The 24,785-nt window shown below is 42.4% G+C and overlaps 4 protein-coding genes across 4 annotated transcripts; 2 read left to right on the forward strand and 2 right to left on the reverse strand.

Annotated features, from left to right (window-relative positions):
• Positions 1–8,834: 8,834 nt before the first annotated feature.
• On the reverse strand, positions 8,835–10,283 carry JR316_0010322 (Cytochrome P450 monooxygenase 208; the record flags this gene model as incomplete). The annotated part of the gene is made up of 9 exons (XM_047895990.1): positions 8,835–8,913; positions 8,969–9,053; positions 9,125–9,168; positions 9,240–9,362; positions 9,417–9,441; positions 9,500–9,746; positions 9,800–9,813; positions 9,867–9,984; positions 10,038–10,283. The coding sequence occupies 9 exons, from the start codon at positions 10,281–10,283 to the stop codon at positions 8,835–8,837; spliced, it is 981 nt and encodes a 326-aa protein (XP_047745709.1).
• A 3,781-nt stretch (positions 10,284–14,064) lies between these two features.
• On the forward strand, positions 14,065–15,769 carry JR316_0010323 (uncharacterized protein; the record flags this gene model as incomplete). Its single annotated transcript, XM_047895991.1, has 12 exons — positions 14,065–14,155; positions 14,226–14,258; positions 14,319–14,338; positions 14,403–14,417; positions 14,484–14,522; positions 14,577–14,605; positions 14,837–14,883; positions 14,935–14,994; positions 15,048–15,182; positions 15,247–15,475; positions 15,533–15,581; positions 15,635–15,769. The coding sequence occupies 12 exons, from the start codon at positions 14,065–14,067 to the stop codon at positions 15,767–15,769; spliced, it is 882 nt and encodes a 293-aa protein (XP_047745710.1).
• A 3,566-nt stretch (positions 15,770–19,335) lies between these two features.
• Positions 19,336–20,756, reverse strand: JR316_0010324 (uncharacterized protein; the record flags this gene model as incomplete). The annotated part of the gene is made up of 8 exons (XM_047895992.1): positions 19,336–19,567; positions 19,629–19,658; positions 19,823–19,882; positions 19,930–20,005; positions 20,063–20,091; positions 20,390–20,479; positions 20,530–20,562; positions 20,624–20,756. Coding segments are annotated over 8 exons (683 nt in total), but the record flags the coding sequence as incomplete, so codon positions are not given.
• Positions 20,757–22,241: 1,485 nt separating this feature from the next.
• JR316_0010325 (Sesquiterpene cyclase astC) lies at positions 22,242–23,746 on the forward strand (the record flags this gene model as incomplete). Its single annotated transcript, XM_047895993.1, has 2 exons — positions 22,242–23,291; positions 23,408–23,746. The coding sequence occupies 2 exons, from the start codon at positions 22,242–22,244 to the stop codon at positions 23,744–23,746; spliced, it is 1,389 nt and encodes a 462-aa protein (XP_047745712.1).
• Between the last annotated feature and the right edge of the window lie 1,039 nt (positions 23,747–24,785).

The raw sequence follows: 24,785 nt of genomic DNA on the forward strand, positions 1-24,785 counted from the left end.
TAACGCTTCATCCACCGTGTGAGCTGTACCTTGACCTGATCATTAGCGTGCATTCAACTCACTTGCACGAAAGACTATCATCTCCTTCAGGAATCTGTCAAACACGCCATGATGGTGGACGTAGGGCGCGCTTCCAGAAGGTATAACAAGTATAGATACACTCCTCAAATCATCAGGATTTCTGCTGCTCAGAATATAATTACATTTCGAATCTGTGCAGACTTGAACAATGTCAAATCACCATAGATTGGGTGGGAAATTAAATTTTGTGGTACTGTCATATAATACAGATGGAATGTAGTGAATGATTTGTATTCCACGAGTGACGTCAATACACGTCCTTGTCTCTAAACATAATTGAAGCATTAAAGGTTGTACCACTTCTTCATCAAGCCCATCATGTAGTGTCACTACTGACCTTATCCGGCATATAGGCTGGTATGCGTAGTTGGTCCATGAGTGGGGGATTGCTTCAAAAACGATTTGATCCGGAAATCGGTATTAGGAAGCATAAGTATCAGCATCTTGATTCTGATTCACCGTGGTTAAATTCTGTTTCCTGACCGGAAACGCCATTGCTAAAGTTGGATAGGTTATAACTATTTTGAATCGAACGTTACTGGAGAAATAAAAGGCCTTGGAACGTCGTGTTGAAGAGCATGATCCCTCAATGTCGCTCCCTACAGACGCTCCCCAGCTCTCTGTGGATCAAATTGCTCACGTTCTGCGTCTTGTGCAGATAACCAAATATGCCAGAGGTATAAGATTACAGAAGATTTACCAAGCACATCGAGCACTGATGGTCTCAATACATTTAGTGGCAACCAGCTCTATTGTCATATACGAGTGGGGTAAGTAAAATCTGTCATATATTCAAAGAAAATACCCATAATTCCTTGTCTAGCAATAAATCTGGATCAAGAGGCAAGGCGTAAGGTCACTTGAATTATTTGGAAAGTAAGACTGATCTTCCGAGACTGTAACAGGTGGCGTATTTCTGGGTGATTATTTTACCTCTATGTTGAATGTCGAACGGACTCACTCATCTTGCTTTTAAAATCTAGAACAAACGACGTAGCTTTGTGAAGACCTTGTTTTTGCTTGTAGGTTGCTACACGATACTCGATAGGTCGCGTTTTATTCACTTCAGTCCAAGATCCGCTATTATGCTATTGCAGCGGTAATGTATGATTTGATCCTCAAATTTTAGAATAAACCAAGCTGAACGTCTGTCCAGATTCAACATATTTGGTAAAACTTGTACCTATCGATGCGGCGTTATTTCTCACTTGACATACCAGGTTTCTTCTATCCGAAAGTAGACGAAAAAGTATGTCAGAACACATATATCTGGGTACCGCTAAAACTACTTTGCAGTTGTCGGTAATCATGCTACTGATGATACCAAACATTCTAACCTCTTTTTGATAGCTGTACGTATGCTTTCCTGTGCCCTGTTTCAACATGACCATTAAATCTCTGACTAATTAGAATATTATAAAGGTATTGGACTTATGTACTGGCAAGGAGTAACCGGAATCTTCGAGTTTGTTCTCACAGAAGGTGGGTCAAATTGGTCATCCTCATTCATAACTAACGCAATGTCTATCGCCTCAGCCATTTTGCAAGTTCGAGTCTATGCTTTATTTGCAAAGAGTCGTAGACTCTTGCGATATATGGTTCCTTTGTCAGTATTGTGTGCCGCGGCATCTGCTGTCATAATATTCAAAGATGTGATCCAGGAAATAAGAGGTAACATTCCTTTGATCCATTGTTTGCTAATGATGGCTCATCATCATTACATTAGACAAAGCAGTTAAAGCGATATCCATTCCAGGAGGGACATTTTGCTCTGTATTAAAGGTTCCTACCTTCCTATATAGTATATGGATACCTCCGTTGGTATTTGAATGCTTCCTGTGCGTCCTGGCAACCAGGAGAGCATATCAAAACTTTGAGCCCCAAGCGTCATTTCATAAAACCGGTGTTCGCATTGTTCATGTCTTATTGAGAGACTCGTTGTTCTATTTCTTTGCGTAAGTTTCTCTGACATACGGAAAGATAATTACCTGTATTAATCAACTGTAGAATTGGGATCACCTATCTAGCATGTATAGGAATGATTTCAATGGATCCCGTGAGTTTATCATAATTTTGCCCTAGCCGCGGTGGTTTACTCTTCCGTAGGAACTATTTGACGTCCCACTGGGGCTGTTGTTCGCAATATCCACCACACTGTGCAGTCGTATAGTCCTCAACGTTTACAGCGCCCTTCCGGATCAGCAGCTTGATAGGAGTCTGCAGTACCAATAAACCAGCACAACTTCTATATGCGTAGAACTTGAGAACATAGGGTTACATGGATGACAAATTTGTTCAGACAGGTGAATTGCGTCGAGTGGTAGATGTTGAACCTTGCGCAAGACCACAGATTACTATTCAATATTAAATATTCAATCGTAATTCTCGGACATCCCAATTTGGTTTGCCCATGTCTTTTGTTGCGTTCTACCTCTTGCCCATTTCGCAGGTTCGACACTCTCGCCTCTAAAGTAAAAATCAAACAGGGTATCTCCCTTTTCCTAACTCTCCTAAAACCTTCGGCGGGCCCATTACCTTGAGGAGAGTGTGGGACATGTTCTCAAGACCGTGTCAGGCACCACAATTATCGATGCTTTTGAACGAGAAATTTTTTGAACTGATGGCATGGAATGATCTTCTTCACGATTTGACTACCATCTCCTCATAGCTTTGCGTTACTAGGGAGATCGAGATGATTCATCTTTGAAGCGCCACAAAGTGATGCTTCGAATGCGGATGTAACATGTGATGGACATCGTTCTTGATTTTCTATGATGCAGCTCTTCGCATATGTGATGATGGCAGAAAATATTGTGGTAAACAAATTACCTTTAATACGTTGATAATATTTCTAGTAAGATTGGGTACCTCAATCTCTCCAAGAGTCCAGTAAGGATGTGGTGGCAGCTACATGCATTATTTCAAGTTCATTTCTTTACACACTTTTGCACATGCAGGAAATGGGCAAGACTATGATCAAAATTGTTTGGTGATGTCGCCATTCCCAACAGGGGGACAAGGATTGATGGCTGCTGATCAGTGGCCTGTAATTATAAAGGATGTGATACTCGTACTACTGACAGACCATAGCTTTATATCCCACTCTGCTTTTACAGATACTGTGTTCAAGAATGCCGACCATTATGACCATCATGGATACCTCCAGTGTTCTCGAGCAAACCAAAGTTCACGCCATATACATTGCACAGGTCACTAGATACGCTAGGCGTATGCGGATCCAGTTTCCGTTCTTACTCTCCATTTCGCTCATATACTTGTTTGGTCGCAGTGTCATCTACCTGTATCATTATTTATGATTACTGTGAGTTAGCCAACGTTTACGAGTAACCATTACTGCAATGGTCTTACCCTTTTATAGTGTTAACCATTGATATAGAGGTACATATCAGTAGTTTCTATGTTTGCGTGCATTTCAGCTGAGTGTCTGTTGTGCTGACAATGTCAATCTAGCTATCCTTTTTACGGGTAAGCAACATTTCAGTTCGGATCGGGGATGTTGATATTTTCTAATACTGTAGCGTATCAAAGAAAAATCGATGGAGCTTTGCAAAGGCCCTTTTTCTCTTTGTAAGCACCTCTTTGTTATCCTAGATGCGATGCTTATAGTTGGACTAGAATCGTTACTACTTCATTGCAGCATGCATGTGTGTCGGAATATCGGCGTACAAGTGACACATTTATAATTAGGTTTCTCTAGATTCACCGTTTTTGGTAACGCCCTCAAACGTAGCTGGTTATGCTGGCTTTCATTGACCTACCACTCGGTTAGCTTTTTTTTATCCCCATGTAAACGATCAGGTTTGTCCCCGCACGCTTCAATTCTTTGCAGAGCATTACTCGACCTTCCATGCAGTTGTATGTTATTGTGTCATTATTCTGCGTCCGCAAAACTTCCTGACAATGTACTATTATCATACGTAGCTGTGAGTAGTACTCACCTACCTACTTGCCATACACTTGATCTGAGACTTGGTGTTTCCTTATCACAGGCACAGTCTTAATGGAATGGCAAAGTTGGACAGGAATAATTGGCATTGTTACTACACAAGGTTTGCTAGGCAACTTCTATCATTCATTTAGAGCTGAATAGTTGTCATCACTCCAGCAATTCTCCAGCTTCGACTGTATGCGCTGTTTTCACAAAGTCGCAAGCTGTTGATATACATGGTGCCGATATGGATACTGCCCTTGGTGGCGTCTACGGCTGTGATTTCCAAAGCTCTGGATCAGGTACAAACACGTAAGTTTATACAAATATTTCGAATTTACCCTTGATATCAATTTGGATGTACAGAGGGGAAGATCCAGGCAGTTGCAATTCCCTACGATTTTTTTTGTTCTATTCTTGACATCCCAACATACCTATACGGGTTCTGGGTCCCCGCCTTTGCTTTTGAATGCGTCCTATGTGTTCTGTCAATTATTCAAGGAATTAAAAATTGTCGCTCAACTCAGGCAAGCTTTTTCTCAACCGAAGTGAGGCTAGCCAATGTACTGGTTCACGACTCCATTGTTTATTTTCTAGCGTATGTTTCCATATATATGCCAATTTTTATGAAGCTCACACCTGTCTACAAAAGGATCGGACTCACATATCTAGCGTGCATGGTTGTGTTACTACTCAATATTGTGAGTCGCATTGCAAAACATTTCATGCCTAAAAACTGAGGACATTCAAGGAAGTGTTTGATGTACCCCTGGGGTTTTCGGTTGCCTTTTCCTCTACCTTGTGCAATCGAATGGTATTGAATGTACATCGACTTGCCTCCGATAATCTCAGCTGGAGAAGTTCTAGAGTTTGCCCCTTGTCGATGTAACCTTAATTACTTGATTGATAGTCTGGGATGAAATTAACACTATATTTATTATCACTGGTCGGCTGATACGGATGTGTTCCTTTGGATACTGGGTTAGATATACGTCGAGTTAATTTAACATTAACCTTCACCTAAACGTTGAATATAAAGTACCATTCGTGCCTTCACTGGTATCTATAAGGATCGCACTTCTGACATGATGGCTCCTCAGCGATGCGATTCGTACATTCATGATTCGGAGTAATGACAGGAACCTCTGGTATCTCAGATACTGACAGGGAAAACGGGTCTAGTCTATCTCCTCACTATGTGACTTCTTCGGCTCGTTTGATGGTATCCCAGTTATCCGTCAAATTTTAGGGCGGTTGAATGCTACATGGTCCTCAGCATCCGGATAGAGAAAGAAAATTAGTCCTGTTAATTGATGAGGTGGGGAGCAAATGAGGCGCCAGGGAACGCATAGTTCTACTTAATTGCCATCGCCATAACAAACAGTAAGCCAATTTTACAAAGGGTTGCATCTAGAAGTTCAATATTAAGGTGAGTAATGTAGAGGCTTGAGACTGTGTCTATTCTTCTCACCCCCGCCAACTCACCCACAGTGCTACATAGATATTCCAGCACAGTGATAGCCAGTTATGACTACTGAGCCGCTTGTACTTCCTCCAGAGTTAATGGATAAGCTAGTCCTTGGCTTAACCATTGTAGATTTGGTGAGATATACAAGACGTTAGCTGCATAACTCACCTGGAATTGTCTGTTTTGTTAACATTTCAACTAGTTCCATCTATCTGCATTCTTATATACGACTACCGTACGCTATGTTTCCTCGTTTATGTATAGATCTATAACGACGACTCAATAGTTATCACTTTTGACGAGGAGGTAAGGAAATCTCCTTCATATTCAGAGATATCTGACCAAATGGGTAATCAGCTATCATTTCTATGGGTAAATAATGGTTTATCCGACTAGCTCAGTTCATGTTTACTCTATCCCCCATGGCTTAGAATAGACGCATCACTCTCGTCAAGGTTTTGTTCTTTTTTGCAAGTTTAATTACCAATCAAGTCAACAACAGTAAATATTGAGCAGCTAACCAAATGCCACCAGAATCGGTACTACTTTCTTGGCGCTGCCTTGTAAGTCACTGTTTGTATTTTATCTGCAACTATGTATACTCAGTGTGGGCCTGAATTAGCTTTCAGATTTACGGTAAATTGTCTTGGGATACTGCGATACAAATCCAGTTGTATATTCACCAAATTTTCAGTCTTCTTCTCTCCGAATGTTGATACCAATGTGAGTCAAGCCATTGATACTCAGAAGGATTCAAAAGTTCTCACAAATCTCTCAGTTGTGAGGCTACCCGTTAGATCCTTTTAGTTGCATTGTATGCTAATATCAGGAATACCCCACTGACATTCAGCTGTAAGTACCTACACGGGCATGATGACTTGGGAATATCCCACCAAAGGTTCCATAGGTATAAAAGCTTCTGACTGGCAAAATTGGTCGGGTGTATTGGGAACATTTCTTGCACAAGGTATGTTCCATTTTCTTGTAAATTAAATAGATTTCTTAGAAGTTTTATACCAATTTATTAGCCATCTTACTTGTTCGACTCTACGCGCTCTATTCAATGAGCCGAAAGCTCATTCTATATATGCTACCTGTGGGCATAATATCAATCCTTGCCTCTATATACGTGATGCAGAGTTCATTTGAACTTCTAGACTCCAGTGAGTTTCCATTTCTTTTGGAAGAATTGATTTATAATTTTAGCTTTTTTGCATTAAAGGAAATGATATTTTTGCCATTGCTCTACCAGGAGGAAACACTTGCTTTGGACGGAATGTACCCTCATACGTATATGTATTTTGGATACCTTTGCTTGGGTATGACTGTCTCCTATGTGGATTGGCCATTTGGAGGGGCGTTGTGCATTATAAAATTCGTTTGATGGGAGGTACTCAAACGAAGCGATTGATTGATATTCTTGTTCAAGACTCTGTCCTATATTTTGCCATGTGAGTTACAAATTGCGCCTAAGGTTTAAAACCAGCTCAAATAATCTCTGACGCAACCGAAACATAGAATCGGACTCACATACCTAGTTTGCATGATTGTTTGGATTATAAACCTGGTAAGGCTTTGATGATGATTAGTTAGTGTATAAGTTGATGGGACAGATGTACAGAATTACTTCAACGTTCCGTTGGGGTTTTCGGCTGCACTTTCGTCTACTCTATGCAACCGTATGATCCTGAAGGTTTATGGCATGTGCGCGAGTCAGGTCAAGGAAAATAAAGTGAAAAAAGGACAGGCATAGTCAATGAGTATGGGTACGGCAGTGAAAATCTGCATTGTATGGAACCTGGTTGTTTTGCGATGGACATTTTTGAACTTTAATTTTTCTTCTTATCCAAAAGAATGTAGTCTATATTTTGAATGGACCCATACTACATAGTATATAGTTATGTCTTGTGTATGTAGCTTGGGAAATTTATGAGAAAGCCAGTACAAGCTGTGGACACGGCGGCGACAAAGGGTTCCGCCACATACAAAACAAGCACAAACACGATACCAATTTTCCTTCCGACCTCTTGAGCTCGTTTAAACACTGGCGCCAATTTATCATGTAAACGACGGAGCCACATTTCTGCACATTCACAACTGCCAGGGCGTCGCTTTCTCAACATCTCATACAATCCCTCGTGGGTATCCCATCTCAAGCATCGGTCGAACTCATGTCGCGTTTTCAGATGCGAAAATACGCCAGCTGTTTCGGGTGTCGGGGTATTCGGGTCTGTTGTGTGAGCTTCTGCTCGCAATGTTGATGTTTTCTGTCTACCTGGTGGAAAATGAGTGATGTTAGAGGCATATCATCCTGTCCAGGTGCGTTGGTACTCTTTGGTGACTGGTATTTTGATACTCATCCAGACGGCATGCTGGATAGGAGCGTTGACGTGTGTCCCATCTGCGTCGGAGTTATAGTGCCCAACTTCGTGTTCACAGGTTTACAGTGTGTCGTGCTCTATCCATTGGGTCCAACCTGCCGAATGTAACACATTGCCAATCAGCGTCCCTGGAGGCTACCTAACATGGTACCTATCCCTATTCAATTATCATGGGATGCCAACCTTGCCAACGTAATAATAAAGTCGTCATTCATTTGTTCATTGACTTTGCAGCGTTCAAGCATTCTACAACGACTGCCTGCGGTGAGAGAAACACGTTGTTTGTGCCAGATTCTCCTGTTGTTTTACGGGTGTCTGAAAAAACAAGCTTGCTCACCGTCCATTGCAGACCCCTCATTTCATTGGACCCACTATTGTCCGGTAGATCATGGATAGATGCTGCGCGATCAGGTAATAATCCAAATAACCCATCAGAATCATGAATGCCACACACATACCTTGATTCCTACCCACTTCGGGATCAGCTCAGGGCGTGCAGACGTCCTTCCTTTACCCTTCATTCTAGGCAACTTAACATCCACTGTAGTGTTTCCCCGCCCCCGCATCCGATCCTTTTTCACTTCTCGGCCCATTCAAGTCCGTGCTGCACGCGTAAACAGTGCGGTCTCTGAAGTGCCTTGTCTTCTAGCTCACCCTTTACGTACGACAAGTTGCACAGTGAGCATCTGTATAGATCAGAATGCTCTGCGTTGAAGTGTAAGTCCTTTGATATGACTTCCTGGTCGACTTAAAATTGTGGTGTGGACCTGGACTTCAATGTCTCTGGTGTGACAATGAGGGCTTCGTTTTCTTATACGACAAGAAGAGGGATGTCTTGGTCCTTTCCTATGTTTCTGCAAAACTACGCTTCCTTGGCTTGCGCATGGTGGCGTTGCACGAGGGCTAGTGATAAATGTTTAAACTTGACTGTTCCTTTACATTTGCAAACATAAAGCTACGTATCTAGTTTCTCCACCAGCTCCCTGGAAATATCTGAGCGAGGTACAATTGAGCATACGAAAGGTTTCTTCCGACTGAGAAATATTATGAAATCTGTAAGAAATGGGCGTTTGAGCACGCGTCACATACCTAATAAGCCCAAATTCGCAGTATTCATCGTTGACCTCAATTGTATTTCCAGATTTGTCTCGTGCTTTTTCTAGATTGAAGACGGCTAAAACAGATGTGAATGTCAACCAGAGCTTTGGATATCTATTAGCAACCAATGTGTATCTGAGGAGAAACCAGGAATTACTGTGGCACTGGCAACGTGCTTCCCAATACAAACTCTGTTTTTAATGAAGATAGAACGTTGTGTATCAGTTGCTTGAGATCCCAACACCAACCTCTCAGGGCATACCGTCTTCCAAAACCAAAGGCCATGATTCTATCATCGTCATTGAGCGTCCCATCAGGGTTAAAGAATCGTTCGGGATTAAAGCTCATTGGATTTTCGTATCTTGTTTCATCGTGTGTCATTGCCCTAGATATCTTGAATTAGAATTTCCATACAGCGGCGAGTTTGATCACATCAAACCATATATTCCCTAGCAGTGTTGATCCTGCGTAAAATGACCTGAGACTTATGGTGCTGATGATAGTTAAAGGGCATGCGGGTACCTTTTGGAATAAAATATCCATCATAGAAGTCATCTTCAATTGAGCAATGCGGAACTCCCACTGAACCAGGTGGTCTCCATCGAAGGACTTCACGGTATATTGCCTCATTATACGGCATACATGGGCGGTCTTCATATGTTGGAAGCCGTTTGCCTCCCAATACACTGTCGATCTCTGCCTGTGCCTTCCTCTGGATATCTGGGTTACATACCATGAGATATATGAACGTTCCAGTAGCAGATTGCGTCTAAAGACTCGACGTCAGAATATTTTAGTAATATATTGCTATTAATTGGTTACAGTGTCCGATGCAGCTGTGCAATAGTATATCAGCCTGTTCCTTATACATATGAAAGACAATAATTACCCGCATAAGCTGTCGAGGCAACAATCAATGTTGCCTCTTCTTCCTCCTTCGAAGCGCCAACAGTGTTTTTCTTCTTAAGGAAGTCTCCAACGACGGATGGTCTAGCATTTCCTTCTGCCTGGCAAAAAATGAAAACATTGTCAAGCTATACAAAATGACTGGGAAACCTACCACTTGTGCCTTTGTAAACTCAAGTGGTATTGAAACTACTTTCTTTGTGAGCATTCTAGCCTCTTGGGCCTTTTGTTGAGAAATCGCTCCTGGGAACCATGGCGGGACAAAACGAAGAAGGGGAATTAAGTTAATCAAACTTCCCCCAGGCGACAACAACTCCATTCCGAGAGTGAAGGTCTTATCTGCAGCTAATATGCACGGGTCGTCGGTTGATTTGGCGTCGTATCCGTACATTGACGACATGGGAATTGAAATTGACAACCTGCACAATCGAGATATACGATGCAATACCATATTTTGAGCAAAAAGGCTTACATCTTGTTGTGATCCCAAAGTTTCTCTGGGCTGTGCAGTAACCCTTTGAGTGTTTTATGAACGCCTTTGACAATTGAGTTACTGATATCATTTCGTGGTGATGCAGCCCGACGAAATATTTGAAAGGCATGTTTTCGAACAAGACGCCATTTACCTCCGTATCTCATGAAACCAATAGTATATGAAGTCATTCCAGATCTAGAAATAGTCATGGTCATCTGCGATATCTTGATTGTTTATTATGATAACGTGGGATCCAAAGGAGCTAGCGTGGAGGATATCACCTTGCGAAATTTGGCCATGTCAGTTTGCTGTCTTCAATAGTATTACAGTTAAAGTGAACTTGCTTCTGTACTTCTTTCCCCACTGAGTATATTCAGGCCCAATGTTCTCAGTGGGGAAATCAAGCGCATTTCCGATGAAGGGGATCCCTTTGGGCCCAGGTGGAAACAGTTTCTTCTTTTTTTTAATTGTAAATAGCTTCATAGTGATGGTAGCAAAGAGTAAAGCAACGAGCAGCGCAGCAGAAGTGGATTGCATGGGTCTCGGTATACCAGAGTAATCAGACAGGGATTTCGGATTCTTCAGATATACTCGCCTTACTTTATACTCCTCATATGGCCATGAAGTTATTATTAAGGTAACAAATGCCCATCATATTTATGAATAGCACCTGCATGTCGATGCATTAAGGTCCAGGATCAAATCGCTGGTATTGACGTCAAACGTATAAATACTAGACTGCTGCAATGTGAGGGCAACATCTTAATTGGAATGAAAGATGGTCACTGGGCTAGCTGTCATTGAGTAGTGGCACGTCCCATATGAGAATTTTTACCAATGTTGTCCCATGATTACAGAGAGTAACCATTGATTGTGGGCTGATAATGAATAATGGCTTGGTCGTTTCAGCCACCATTCTTTATGGAAGATTTGCTCGGTTGATTAGTGCTTTTATTAGCATACACTAGCATACATTTCTCACCGACTCCTATCAACATTTCTTCTTCTCATTAAGGGTCTACCTTTCTTATTTCTGCCACGCGCTCTTTTCGATATCCGCATGATTTCCAATGGGTGTTCCGGATGTTGCGCTTATAAACAGGGCAGCCAACGAGCAACACTGTCCTTTCTATATATTTAAACCAATCAATATCCTCGAACAAAGACCTGGACATACCACTCTATTCTTGCTTTGGAATTACTTCAGACCAATATCTGACAGTGTTCTTGCAGACAAGATTAGGCTCGTACTATGCACAGCCGCATAGTTACTAAGTTAGTCATCAATGTTTGACGACCACAATAAATACAACATTTCTACAAACAAATACCTTTTACCTACCATATTTAGACAAAAGGCCAGAATCATGTGACACAACCAGACCTCGGTTCGCGGTTCAGAAAATGGCGAGTCCTATTCTTTCTCTTTCAACTGCACTACTGCTTGAAGCCCGTTTGAACACTGGCCCGAGTTAATGTACAACGAACAAACGACACACACCCCTTTACACTCACAAAAATTCGGGTGTTCTATTCCCACATGTCGCGCTGTTCCTTGTGGGTACCCTTTCTCACCTAGATGTTGAGCTCACTACACGTTTTCAGGTGCGACAACGTGCAACCTGAAGTGCTGAGGTTAGACGGTAGGGTATCTGGATACGTCATGGATGTTATTGTACTTGTCTATATGCCCGGTGGAGAGTAAGACATGCGAGAGAGGTGGCATTCTGTCCAGGTGCGTCAGCACTCTACAGTGACTTTGGTGTTCGGTACTCAACCAGACGGCATGCTAGATACGGGCTTCGACATGTGTCCTGCATCAGCATTGGAGCTGCAGAGCTGCAATGGTCCCACCTGTTGGGTGTATTATATTGCCAGTCTTTGTTTCTGCAGACTACGGAACATGGTACGTCCAGTTTTTCAATGTGCTACCAAAGGCACCATTTATCATGGTTTGTCTTCGGAGCAGTGCGATGTCATTTCGAGCGCATTGAATACCTGACAGTATGTTTACATCTCACAATGAGCTTCCGGCGTGCGAAACGCGTTTTCCTTGCCAGCGCCTCCTCTCTCGTTATGGGATTCAGCAAAACCCTGCTCGTTGTCCAATGCAGACCAACTCGTTGTATTGGACTCACTTTCACTTGACAGGCTCACAACTAGGTGCATGGCTCCCATCCTCCTCTTCATTTCTCCATTTTCACCGTACTTGCCAGTATCCACCCTCCACTCGCGATCCAATCACCATCTTCGACTCCTCACGTCCTAGATTCACTTCACATTGCACTTACTGGTATCTTTTTCCTCATTTCATCGCATTCATCACTCGTTATCGTGCTTTCCGCTTCCACTCACTCTCACGGCAAGTATAGTTTACTTTAAATGGCACTCAACCACATGTTCTCGAATCATCAGAAGCTTGGAGAGTATCGCTTTTGTCTTGATACAATTTCATTCTTTGTGTTGCTTGTCATGGGGTGCACTGGTCTGTATCACCACCATTGCTCAATCCCTTGCGCCACTTGGTCTCTATGTTTCGCACTCCTCACACTTGTCACTGCCATGGCTGAAATTTTGTTTATCTTCCTGTTTCTTCATGCTCTGAAAACCTGGAATGCAAGCCTCTGAGTGGCATTACCTCGAGCTTTGAACCTTGATACTGGATCCCGGCATTTGGACGTTCTTGGCTTGGTACGTTAAGTAGCTAAATATGTGATTAGAATGCGCGGTCGCGGTCTCGAGGCCAGTCGTCATCTCTCTGGGTGCAAACCTGACCAAGCCACTCACCCACTACTTTAGCAACCAAGACATGGTGACCTATCAGACAGATTTAGACTTTCTTTTATTCAAAGGGTCATGAGCGGTTGCAGTATGCCATGCAACTTCACCTGTGTTGTCCAATAATGTGCCGACACTTGGAAATTCATCATGTTTCGCCACTGGGGTACTCCCGCGCACCCCCTGATTGGTACAGATGTAGTCAGACTCTGCCGGTCGATATCGTCAAAGGCACGCACCGGAGAATCACAGGATTGGGAGTCATCAGTTTGAAGTGTAATTATAATCTTACATCAACGGAGTGATATAGGCGTTGATAATTGAAACCGCGGCCACGGTCGATCTGTGACGCGGATCAATGGGTACAGCCTTTAAACATCAAAATTATAACCAGACGAGGATTCATCAACTTTCTGTAGATCATCAGTACGTTTGCTCCTAGGCCTTGCAGAAATAACTGTTTCTTTCTGCAGCGTACTGACCACATGACCCTCGCCTTTACTGCTTCTATTGCATGTCATCAGTATAGTCCACTCGATGATGTACTTACACGATTGTTCTGTACAAGATATAACAATATGAGGCAACCATCGATGTATTGCTTCCCATGAGTCCATTCAAATGCGATTTCTCCGTACTCAGGATCAAATTCGTTTGTATTTGATCAACATTGACTCCAAAATCTGAAGGTACTTCTGTGTTATTTTGCATGAACCTTGTGGTTCAACTATTGCATGCGCTGCATTGTGACTCAGATGGAAATTCTCTGAAACACTTCTTACTGTATAGCTTTCCACGTCAAGAGCAGCATGAGCAGAATGTGTCTACAAATGTGTCTACATATATGACATCCACCACCTTATGGAAACTCGCCCTTGACATATCCTCAAAGGGATCTCACCGCTTTTGTACTAGGACAACTACTACCATGAGCTATACTTCAGCATCCGTGATTTCACCGCTCTTACAGGAACTCTTTCACGGCCTCTTCATCATCGATTTTGCAAAATGCACCCAGCGTACGTGCATCACCCACATCCTCATTAAGCCTATACAGGGTGATCTCTAACGGAGAATTTTTCAATCTAGTTTCTGCTCTTATGATCGTCCTTTATGACTACGGTAGGCAGCAGCTGAGCCACCCTTTCTATGCTTCCAGTTTGTTGATATGACAATTGAAAGCGATTACGTTCGAGCAAGAGGTGAGCACCTTACAGCGCATGACCTTCTTGTAGACCGTTTTATTTACCTGTAACAATATGACAGATGTCGTATCTCTGGGTGAGTTTTATGTATACCCCTGAAGCAACCCAACACTCATTACTTGATCATATTCTTCTACATAAGAAAACTCGATTCAATTTCGTGAAGGTTTTATTCCTCCTGGTATGTCACACCACCCACTGGAGTTCGTCCGACCAGGACTTATCAAGCAAATAGAACCGGTACTACATCCTCATATCAGCAATGTCAGTCGCATTCTATTCCTATCCTTTGCAAGGGTACTGAATTTGACATAGCTACGCCATTCATAGTAATTTTATATTGCAACATGTTCTCTAGCATACTCTGATTACTCGGTTGCAGTACTGTTCTTTTCTGATGTGGACAACAAGGTGCGGAAAATCTTGCAAGACTATCAATATATTGTAGCTCAACTTTTCATTAGTTGTACGTCAATTAAAATTTAATTATCACAGAGTTATAATATGTCTACTGAACGCTGCCCAACTCTCCACACTCAGCTGTAAGTGTCGAATCATGCGTAGATCACTTTGACGTGACTAATAATTTGAAGGCGTTCACTACATGCTGTGGCAAATCTGGTCAATTATTGTAACATCGACCCTAACACAAGGTGCGTTGCACACTTTTACCACCTGCCCATGGTGCCTTATTTTCGCGTTTCAGCCATCTTGCAGGCTCGACTATACGGACTGTATTCGAAGAATAAAAAGATACTCGCCATCATGATACCTCTTTATGTGTTGTCAATCATCGCAGCAGTAGTGCTTGTGGTTAAATCAACTGGAGAAGTAACTGCTGGTAGGCAACAATTTGATCCAGACATTATATCTCCACCTCTAAATCAACCTCCCTTGCCTTACAGCTCACGAGATCATTGCTTTCCCAATAAACAGGGGGCATTACTGCATTGTAACCAGCATCCCTCGCTTTTCGCTTGCATATTGGATACCTGGATTTGCCTTCGAATTGCTACTGTGTGCGTTGGCTATCAAGAAAGCATTTGGCCATTTCAAACTCTACGGGTCGTATTACACCACAGGGGTCAGGATTGTCGATGTTCTTGTTGGAGATTCAATTGTATATTTCCTGGTGTGAGCATTTGAATCTATAAAATAACTGTGATGTGAACTAACCACCTTCTGATCAAGTATTGCAATGGTTTATGTATCCTGCATTGCAATTTGGATTGCGGACTTGGTGAGCTCTGTTTTCGGATGGGAAATTTGATGATGTACTCATATCCCACGCAGGAACGAATTGATACTCCACTAGGCTTTGAGCTAACCATCTCATCTACGCTGTGCAGCCGGATGGTATTCAACATGCACGGCGCGCTTGACAAGCGAGATATTAACCAAACAATTGATTCGGATGAGACCGATTAGGTTACGTGGGAAGGCATAGAAGTCACTGATGCATTTTCTGTGAATGTGAGGGATTATCCAAAAGGTCATATTTATTGAAAGTCTACTATACATTACAAGTCCAATGAAATTTAAGATATGTTCTCCGATACCGTCCATGGCGTAAAATAGGAGCATCATGTAACTGGGCTTGGGCGTGATATTACGTCTGACTCGTCTTTAACTCACTCAGCACCTCTGTCTCGTCGAGTGCTCCGTAAAGCTTGAAGATAATGCGACTACATAGTGTGGTTGATATGCTTAGCTCGAACGCAAGTGGAGCGTTGATTCGTTGCTGATATTTGTGTTGTTATTGCGGACTAAAGAGAGTTTTGACACGGACATACCACTTCAGCCACCCATACGGCTACGCAGGCCACATACACTAAGGTGATCCTGTGTCACATGAGTTGGTCTTTAGTACTACATGAAATATTTAGAGAACACTTACACAAGGAAGTATAGAAGCGAGTCCCCGACAAGAATATCAACAAGTCTCATTCCTGTGGAGAAGTACGAGCCGTCATATCCCTTGAAGTGGGAAAAACCCTTTGCTATTGCCAGAGCGCACAGGCAAAACTCAAATGCCAAGCTGGGTATCCAATATACGTAGGTAACTCGTGTTGCATTTAAAATTCCGCAGAAGCGATTTCCAGGAATTGCAATTGCCCCAATTCCGTGATCTTTTTGCGCAATATAAATGCCATCAGATTGTTTAGACATGAGGATGCAATGCTTACCGGCCAGCTCTTTAGAAGTTGCTACTGCAATGATTGCACTAGAGGCAGCGAGAGATAAGAAATGGAAGGTCAGGGTAAATGCCAGGAGTTTCTTGCTGTTTCCGTAGAGGGCATATAATCGGACCTGAAGAATCCCTATATGTATAATGTAGTACACACATCGAAGGCCGGATGTCAGAAAGCAAGGTTTGGTAAGGTTTATACATGTACATACCTTGAGTAATGATAGCCAAGACTATCCAGGAGACTATCTGCCAAATTATATACCTTTGGCCTGTATAAATGTCAGAAAATGTATTCAATGATCAAGAGGAAGTCCTACTAACAGCTATTTACGAATGGTAGGCCAGGATTGTCTAGTGAGATCGTTTTTGTGAATGGACATAATTGAAATATGTACAACTGTAAGAAAAAATGAGTTTAATACGATTCGCCGTCACCTACAATGATTATTTGATACTCACAGTGTCATCAGGATTTTGAACAAATAACCCTGTATTTGTAACATATGTTAGAGTGCCATTTAAATGAACACAATCATACCAGTTTACCGTATACAGCAATGCTGGGGGTAGTGCTTTAATTATCGGGGTATTCACCAACCGAATGGATTGCATACCTTGATGCAGCAACAAAATAATAACGATTCTAAAAGTTAACGAGTCAACGTGGCATTATTACTATAGATATAATTATAACATACCACAAAAAATAGTAGCTTGGTAAAACTAAAACGTTTTGTCTAGGATCAGGGATGAGCAAAATATGCCCGTGCCTATAATCACAGACCTACCCACAAAAAGGTAATCTGGTGCATTCAGAAAGGATAAGTGTGAAAAATGAAGCGAAGAAAAATTCTGAGTCTAACCTCTTGGTCAAGAGTAAGCACTACATTGAAGGGTTAATCAAAATGCTTAACTTCTGTGGAATTGAGAGCTTACGGTAATCATACAAGATAACTGAAGTGGCAGATACTAGTAATATAACAAACATGTTGGTGAGGCAAACATTTTAAAGCAATATAGCAATACCTTCAGCGTATTTAAAAAATTGGATGAGCTGAAGTCCATTAATCAGCTCATTAATAAGACCTGATAGGGGAGAAGTTGTAGTAGGGGTAATCATGGTAGAGAAGCTCACTTTCCATTCCTTTGAAAGTGCAAAGTCGTTCTTATATGAGACCTTGCTATATTTTTGGTCAAACAGCTTACCACGAATTACCAATGCTTGAGTTCCACTCCACAACAAATTGCCGAGCCACAGATAATGAACGGCCGAGGTAGTGGCATATCCTGTGTGCAGTAAAAACATGGTGATCCATGGTTGTAGTCTCAGAATACTATTGCATTGACATTCGGGAGAACTCAAGGACTCAAACGTTTGACACCTTGTATTTCAGGAGCACGGTTGTACGTGTCTCCCTTACATTGATCAACATATTCTCCTTGTTACATTCCAATTTTAGAATGTCCCGACACCCTTCCCGATACTATTCTTCCACAGCTATTCTAAATCTCTGTCGGGAGAAGATCCAAAAGGTACTCGATCTGCTGTCGTGTCTTGATGCCATTCTTACTGTCAAGGTGCAAAACTAAGGTAAACAGATTGAGGGATGGCAGAATCAGGAGGTCACCCGTACCGATACTATTGTACATGTATAGGGGACTATTGGATTATGCCAACCACACAGCATATTGTATGGAGAGGAGAGCAACTTCTACCAAAACAGTGGTATAAAGGGGTGTGTATAGTTTAAGATTGTTGGAACTGCATGAAACTCGATCGATAATGACAATCGTGAGTTAGAGGCTCCCCTTGATATATGTCCCGCATAACGTGAGATACCTGTCAGCCCTTATCTAACCAATCCAGAGCGTAATAGTGTACAGAGGATATCCACGACGGTAAAATTGGAGCAGAAATAGTACATGATACGAGGGAATCAAACAGAGCGGCTATCTATCCGAACTGGGGTGGAAAAACAAGTTATTCTATGTTCAAATAGGCCTTGTACAAAGTGAATACAGCTGGAGCATCTCAGGACTCCATGAGTACAGCTAGGAAAGTTCGCTATTGCTAGACAATACTGAAATTATGAAAACAAAGCATTACTGGAGTACACTGGTTTGGTGAATGATAAGTGCTTGAGTATTGAGGTCACTCGTAATTTCATTATATTTCAGGCTTCTGGGGCATATCAACACTGAAACGTATGTTTCTTCACTGTCCTCACCACTATATTAGTTCTGTTCTGTGCTTACATCACCGGTGTTTCTTAAAATCACTAGAGTAGACGACATTTAGACTCCGAAGTGGCAGGGATCAAGGAGCGTTTCATTCTATCATTTTACGTCTAAATTTAACCCATATCTAGCCTTAGGAAAAATAGGTTAAGCATACAATCCCCGTATGCCTATGAGATTTGGTGATTGGATGGGTAAACCGAGCATTCCTTCGATTCTCATCATGATTACCTCCCCCACCTCTGGAAGTAATCTTCTTTATGACAATTTTGATCGTTTCATTTGCCCAGATCACTGTGCGTTTCTGTCTTATTGAGAGCGCCATATAGCTTGAATATCATTCGACTACACAGAGTGGAGGATATGCAGAGTTCAAATGCCAGTGGGGCATTGATTCTCTCCTGCGAACTCGGATATCAGAACTGGTCAGAATATTTGTTGAACAGGGGCCTCACCACGTCCAGTATCCACACCGCAACACAGGCGACATAAACCATGGCAATTCTAATCGAACAGTCTGTGAGCGTAGCCAACTTTGACAATAAAAATTGTGAACGTAGCTTACACCACAAAATACAGGATCGAGTCTCCAACGAGAACATCTACAAGCCGCACGCCTGTAGAGAAGTGGGCCCCGTAAGCCTTGAAGTGCACGTATCCCTTTGCAATTGCAAGCGTGCACAAGAAGAACTCGAAGGCAAAGCTGGGTATCCAGAAAGCGAATGCTATGCGGGGCGGGGCAAGAATCCCGCAGAATTCTCCTCTTCCTGGGATGGCAATGGCCTCAATAGAATTAGCTTCAGAGATAGTGTCAGCCTTGTGGCAAATCATATTGCATACAAAACGTGGTATGCTCACTCTTTCTCTCTTCTGCCGTAGCCTTCAACACTGTGACGGCGGATACGATTAAGGAAAGTACGTGGAATGTCACCGTACAGACTAGCAGTCGTTTGCTTTTCCCATAGAGCGCGTACAATCTAATTTGAAGAATAGCTGTTGTTTTTGACTGTGAAAAAGCGTTGAAGGAATTTAAACAAAAAATGATTGGTTACCTTGAGTCACAATAGCAAGGACTACCCCCGTCCAGATTTGCCAGACCACAAATTGTGAGCCTGTCAGAGATTCATGTAAGCCAGATTGCAGCAGAATCGAAATATACTCACAGCTACATATATGCGAAAGACGCAGCGTAAATCACTCCTTGAACGATGCATTAGTGTAAAAATCACGCACAACTATCAGTAGTAAATATATATCAATCATCCGATTATACACTACAATTTTGTGCTTACCTTCTGACTGGGGTCAGCCAAGTATAGGCCTGAAAAATCGACATTAGACATATAACTTCGCTGAGAGTTAATATTTCACCATATAGAGACACCCTAAATGGCCATCATTAGAGTTTTAAACAAAGTGTATGTGCATTGTCTAGCACACACCCAGCGGCTGTAACAAAATAATAGCGATTCTACTCCTGTAGAGTCAGCATGGACGTACCACGGCTGGATTCAGTTATGCGTACCAAAAAAAATAACACCTTTACAAAACTGAAACGTTTGTTCTTTACAATGTTTAGTTTTGAGCCGTCTAGGATACATTTATTGGGAAAGATGTACCCAGAAATAGGCTTTCTGTTTTGTCAATGTTTAGAACAAGCATTACAGAAGAGGAGAATGAGTTATGTGCCTCTTCATCAAGGGTTATCACTAAAGTAATGGTTGATTGACGTAGAAACCTGGAATCAACGGCTGCTTACAATAATCATACAGAATGATTGTGAATGCCGATACTAAATAAATTGTGATACTGAGACTTGCAATTTGTATAAAATGAGGACAATGAAGACGCACACTCTGCAAATTTGAAGAACTGTATGAGCTCAAGTCCCTGAGTCAATTCATTGATGATTTGAGGAAACGACGGGGTATTCATTTCAGTGTCAAGGGACAGCATGGAGGGAATATCCTCATATATTTCAGCCATGTTCTATTCTTAACGTTCATATCAAGGCACGTAAAGTAGGAGTACCACGATTGCTTCAAAATTGATTAATTTTACGCATTTTGTGTTCGAGGCCGAACAATCAAGGAATGTGGTAAGCTTTTGCATGCAGAGCGCAGCACCGTGGACACAATAACAACATGCCGACAAAGGTTCAGAGCAGATATCATCTCACTTAATCAGCTTCCTGTCTCTTTCTGCATTTTATCTGTGATATTTCTTCATGTACTCAGCAAATTTAGAAACAAATTCTCGGATTTGACTCAATAATTCTCACATTTGATGGGGAGTTGTCGGTTGGACAAATTTAGGACTTGATCCCAGCCAACACAAGCAGTAAAGATGAGTTGGATTCAAATGTACGGTCTTCTCACTGGTAAGCGGCAACAACTTTTCTTTTTCCATGTTGACTTGATGATCATTAAAAATTATGAAACATGAGAAGATCTTAATCCTGAGGAACAAGTATGCCCAGACTGAGATACGTCCGTTCAGTTGTATTGGCTTCTTAGTTTTTACTAGTAAATCCTGAGGGAACGGCTGACACAGTGGCCTTTGGCATATACATGTGTTTATCCGTGCTAGATCCTTTTTTGCTGCCTTGAACTCGATTCTAAGGAGAGTTCTGGCGGAGAGCAAAATCAGAGCTTTGTACTAGCGATCCGAGTCCAAAATGCACGTAATCTAGGGAGCTCGTGCCCAACCATTTCTGACTTAGCTATTTGTGGCTTCGTCGATCGTAACACCGTGCGAAATTGACAGCCCGTGCGAACATATCACCAAGAACTGCCGACGTTTGCGATGCGGCAAGATTATACTAGACCAGGTAAGGTGCTGGCATATCAAATTAATCGTTCTAGTTGTTCAGATCTATCAATAACTTTTAAACTGTACTTGTGATTAGACCAGTCAGTCACAAGACAATATTGAAAGATATACCTGTCAGATGTCTCATTGGCCAGGTTATTTTTATCATGTTCATATAAGTGTTCTGTTAACAATTAAATATATCATAAGTGCTAGAAGACGCTTCAGCTGTACAACACCTAGCCTTTTAAGTATTTAGAACGTATAGTGACATATAAGATACAGTTCCTGCTGCATATTTGATGCCCTTGAAGCTAATGCGAGATAACAATATGGTGACATGGTATTGTCACATTTTTAAATGTGGTGTCCGAACTGCTCTTGTCTGCAATAACTTGCCGGTATGGGAGTAAAATGCTTGACTCCGAGTCATAAAATGAGCATTGCTTACACCAATAGATAAGTAGGAACAACTTATCGTCACAAGGTATGCTTCTCTATTATATGTGACTCCGACCATCCCTGTAGCAGAACCGAACAAGACCTTTATCATTGATATATCTGCATTTATCTTGTACAGCCTTGGTTTTCTTCTCGGGCTGACGTACATTCTCACCTTTTCAGAAGTATAATATCCTTGCCAAATGTAGACAAGACACAATGCCTGCTTTCAACCTTCCCCTTCTTTACGACACAATCATTGTCGACATTCTGAATGTTTTCTGCACATACTCATACAATGGTTTCAATAGTACCATTGACTCCAAGGTCTTTAGCAGGATGGTTGCCTCACAGATATGGGGGGATCACGAAACAGGAAAACTTACAAACGATGAGGCTCATGCAGCACTTGCCAAAGAGTTCAAAGTGAACATAGATGACGTCCGTTCTGCCATGATTGGAGCAATAACAACTCTATCCCCTCGACAAGAGATGGTTGATCTGATTCGATCCCTAAAATCTGGGCGCAAAATTTACGCGATGTCAAATATGTCTGAACATTCATGGAACATGATCAGGCATGCCAAACCTACGCACTGGGATATCTTTGATGACGTCTTCATATCTGGTTCTGTTGGGTATCGCAAACCTGAAATGTTGTTCTATCAACATGTTCTCCAGAAAACGGGCGCTAAACCTTTGCACACCATATTTTTAGACGACACCCAGGAGAACCTGGCAACAGCACGTATATTTGGAATTAGGCCCATCATTTTTGACAGCTTTTCCAATCTTGAAAGGACCCTAATAAACCTATGCGGTGATCCTGTCTCCCGAGCTAAAGCTTTCCTTGTCAGAAATTCGAAAAAACACCATTCCTACGCTTCCACCGGCCAGATCATCTACGAAAACTTCTGTCAGTTGATGATACTAGAGGCAACCCAAGATCCCTCTATAGTCGATTATCGTGTCCACAAGGAGGAGTGGAACTTTTTCCAGAGGTCAAGTGGACAGTATACAGACGCAATATTTCCAGCCGACCTCGATACTACATTCATGGCGTGGACAGTGATCCCGGAGGTTACAACCGACACTGTCAAGCACAGAATAATGGATAGAGTAATTTCGGACCTTTTGGATAACGATGGAATTCCACTTTCTTATTTTGATAGAAATCGTGCGAGAAGAGACCACGGAGTCTGCGTAAACGTTCTCAGCATGTTCTATGCAAGCGGGCGAGGCCATGAGGTCGAACGGGCAACCGACTACGTGTATTCACTGCTTGAATCTGGTGCTTATCTAGAAGGATCGAGATACTACAGGTCACCAGAAACATTTCTGTAGTAAGTTATATTATGCTACATATTGTCTCATCCAGCTCATAGCCTGAAAGCTTTTGTTCTCGATTATTGGAAAGGTCTTCTCTGCTCGAATGTCGTATGGGGGATTTGCTTAAAGAATGCTGCCGTCAGCGCATCGGATCCCCTACAGACCCTTTGGCACTAGCCATGCGTCTTCATTGTTGCACACGCCGTGGTCTCGATGCCAGTGTCGATTTTAAGAAGCTCATCGAGTTACAGCAGGTAGATGGTGGGTGGGAAGGCGGAATCATCTATACATATGGATTGGTCAATATAACAGTTGGTAATAGGGGCTTAACCACAGCAATAGCTCATAGGGCTATCACAGAGTATCTCTCCAAGTTTGGTCCCACTTCGAGCTAGCCTCATACATGATCTGATTTGTAAATAAGCATAAAATATGACACTACCGCGTCGGTGATCGGCTCGCTTTAACTCTGGACTTCGAATATGAGTATTGGAGAAATTCACAGTTGCGAATTATTCATTTTTAGAGTGTTCTGAGACGACCTGATGGTGCAAAAAGACGACTCGGAAATCCGTGGATTTTTTGGCGTGAAAAATGTTAGGTGAATTTGGCTTTGTTTGTTTTGGCTTTGTTTGTTACCTCCACAGTCACTCCTTCTCATATTCACTCTGCACTTCCAGCGGTGACTATTCCTGTGGTCCGCCTCGACAAGAAAGGATTCCGGTCAGCCTAGAACTGATGGTTGACAGCAGTCAGCAATGGCTCATCTTCCAGTCGCACATTAAGATACCGTCGTACGGGCACGCTCCTTATTGTCCAAGAGTCGTATTCAAACTCACCGCTTTGCGCATCTCGAACAACCAACCCTAAACACTTGCTCTCGTCTTCTCTTTCTTATTGTCTCCATGCTCGGTGCGCGGGAGTCAGTACATGCAGGAGTCTGGTCGCAGCGGGAATCGATCGCATAGAAGGTATTCCAGGTGCGCCGTTGTCAGCGTTGTGCATACGTACGACATACCTAACACTCAAAGGCGGTGGGATTGGGTGTGACCTGGTGTAAGGTCTGTCTGAGTCACCAAGACAGAAGCAGAGGTTGCAGTGTACTTACCATTGCATACAGTCTTGCTGTACGGGACACTGCGCATACACTTAATGTCGGGACAATTCCAACAGCGCAACACATGTGGGGAACCGTAGGAAGCTGGGGAGACATTGTGGAGCAAGCATAAACACGGATGGTGAGTACCCCTTTGCTGGACTATCGGATTCTGTGGACAGGGGGCGTTTTTCTCAAGTTTTACGGACCAGGACAGTATGCGTTCCCAACATTTCCTGTCTCTGCTGCAGGCTGCTGGAGTTCTATCCTGTTTACCTCGGTATTGGCACTACCCACCAACGTCTACCTACCCTACCCAAAGAAGACAAACCACGCAG

This window comes from Psilocybe cubensis, chromosome 9, assembly GCF_017499595.1.
Source record: "Psilocybe cubensis strain MGC-MH-2018 chromosome 9, whole genome shotgun sequence".
NCBI lineage: Eukaryota > Fungi > Basidiomycota > Agaricomycetes > Agaricales > Agrocybaceae > Psilocybe > Psilocybe cubensis.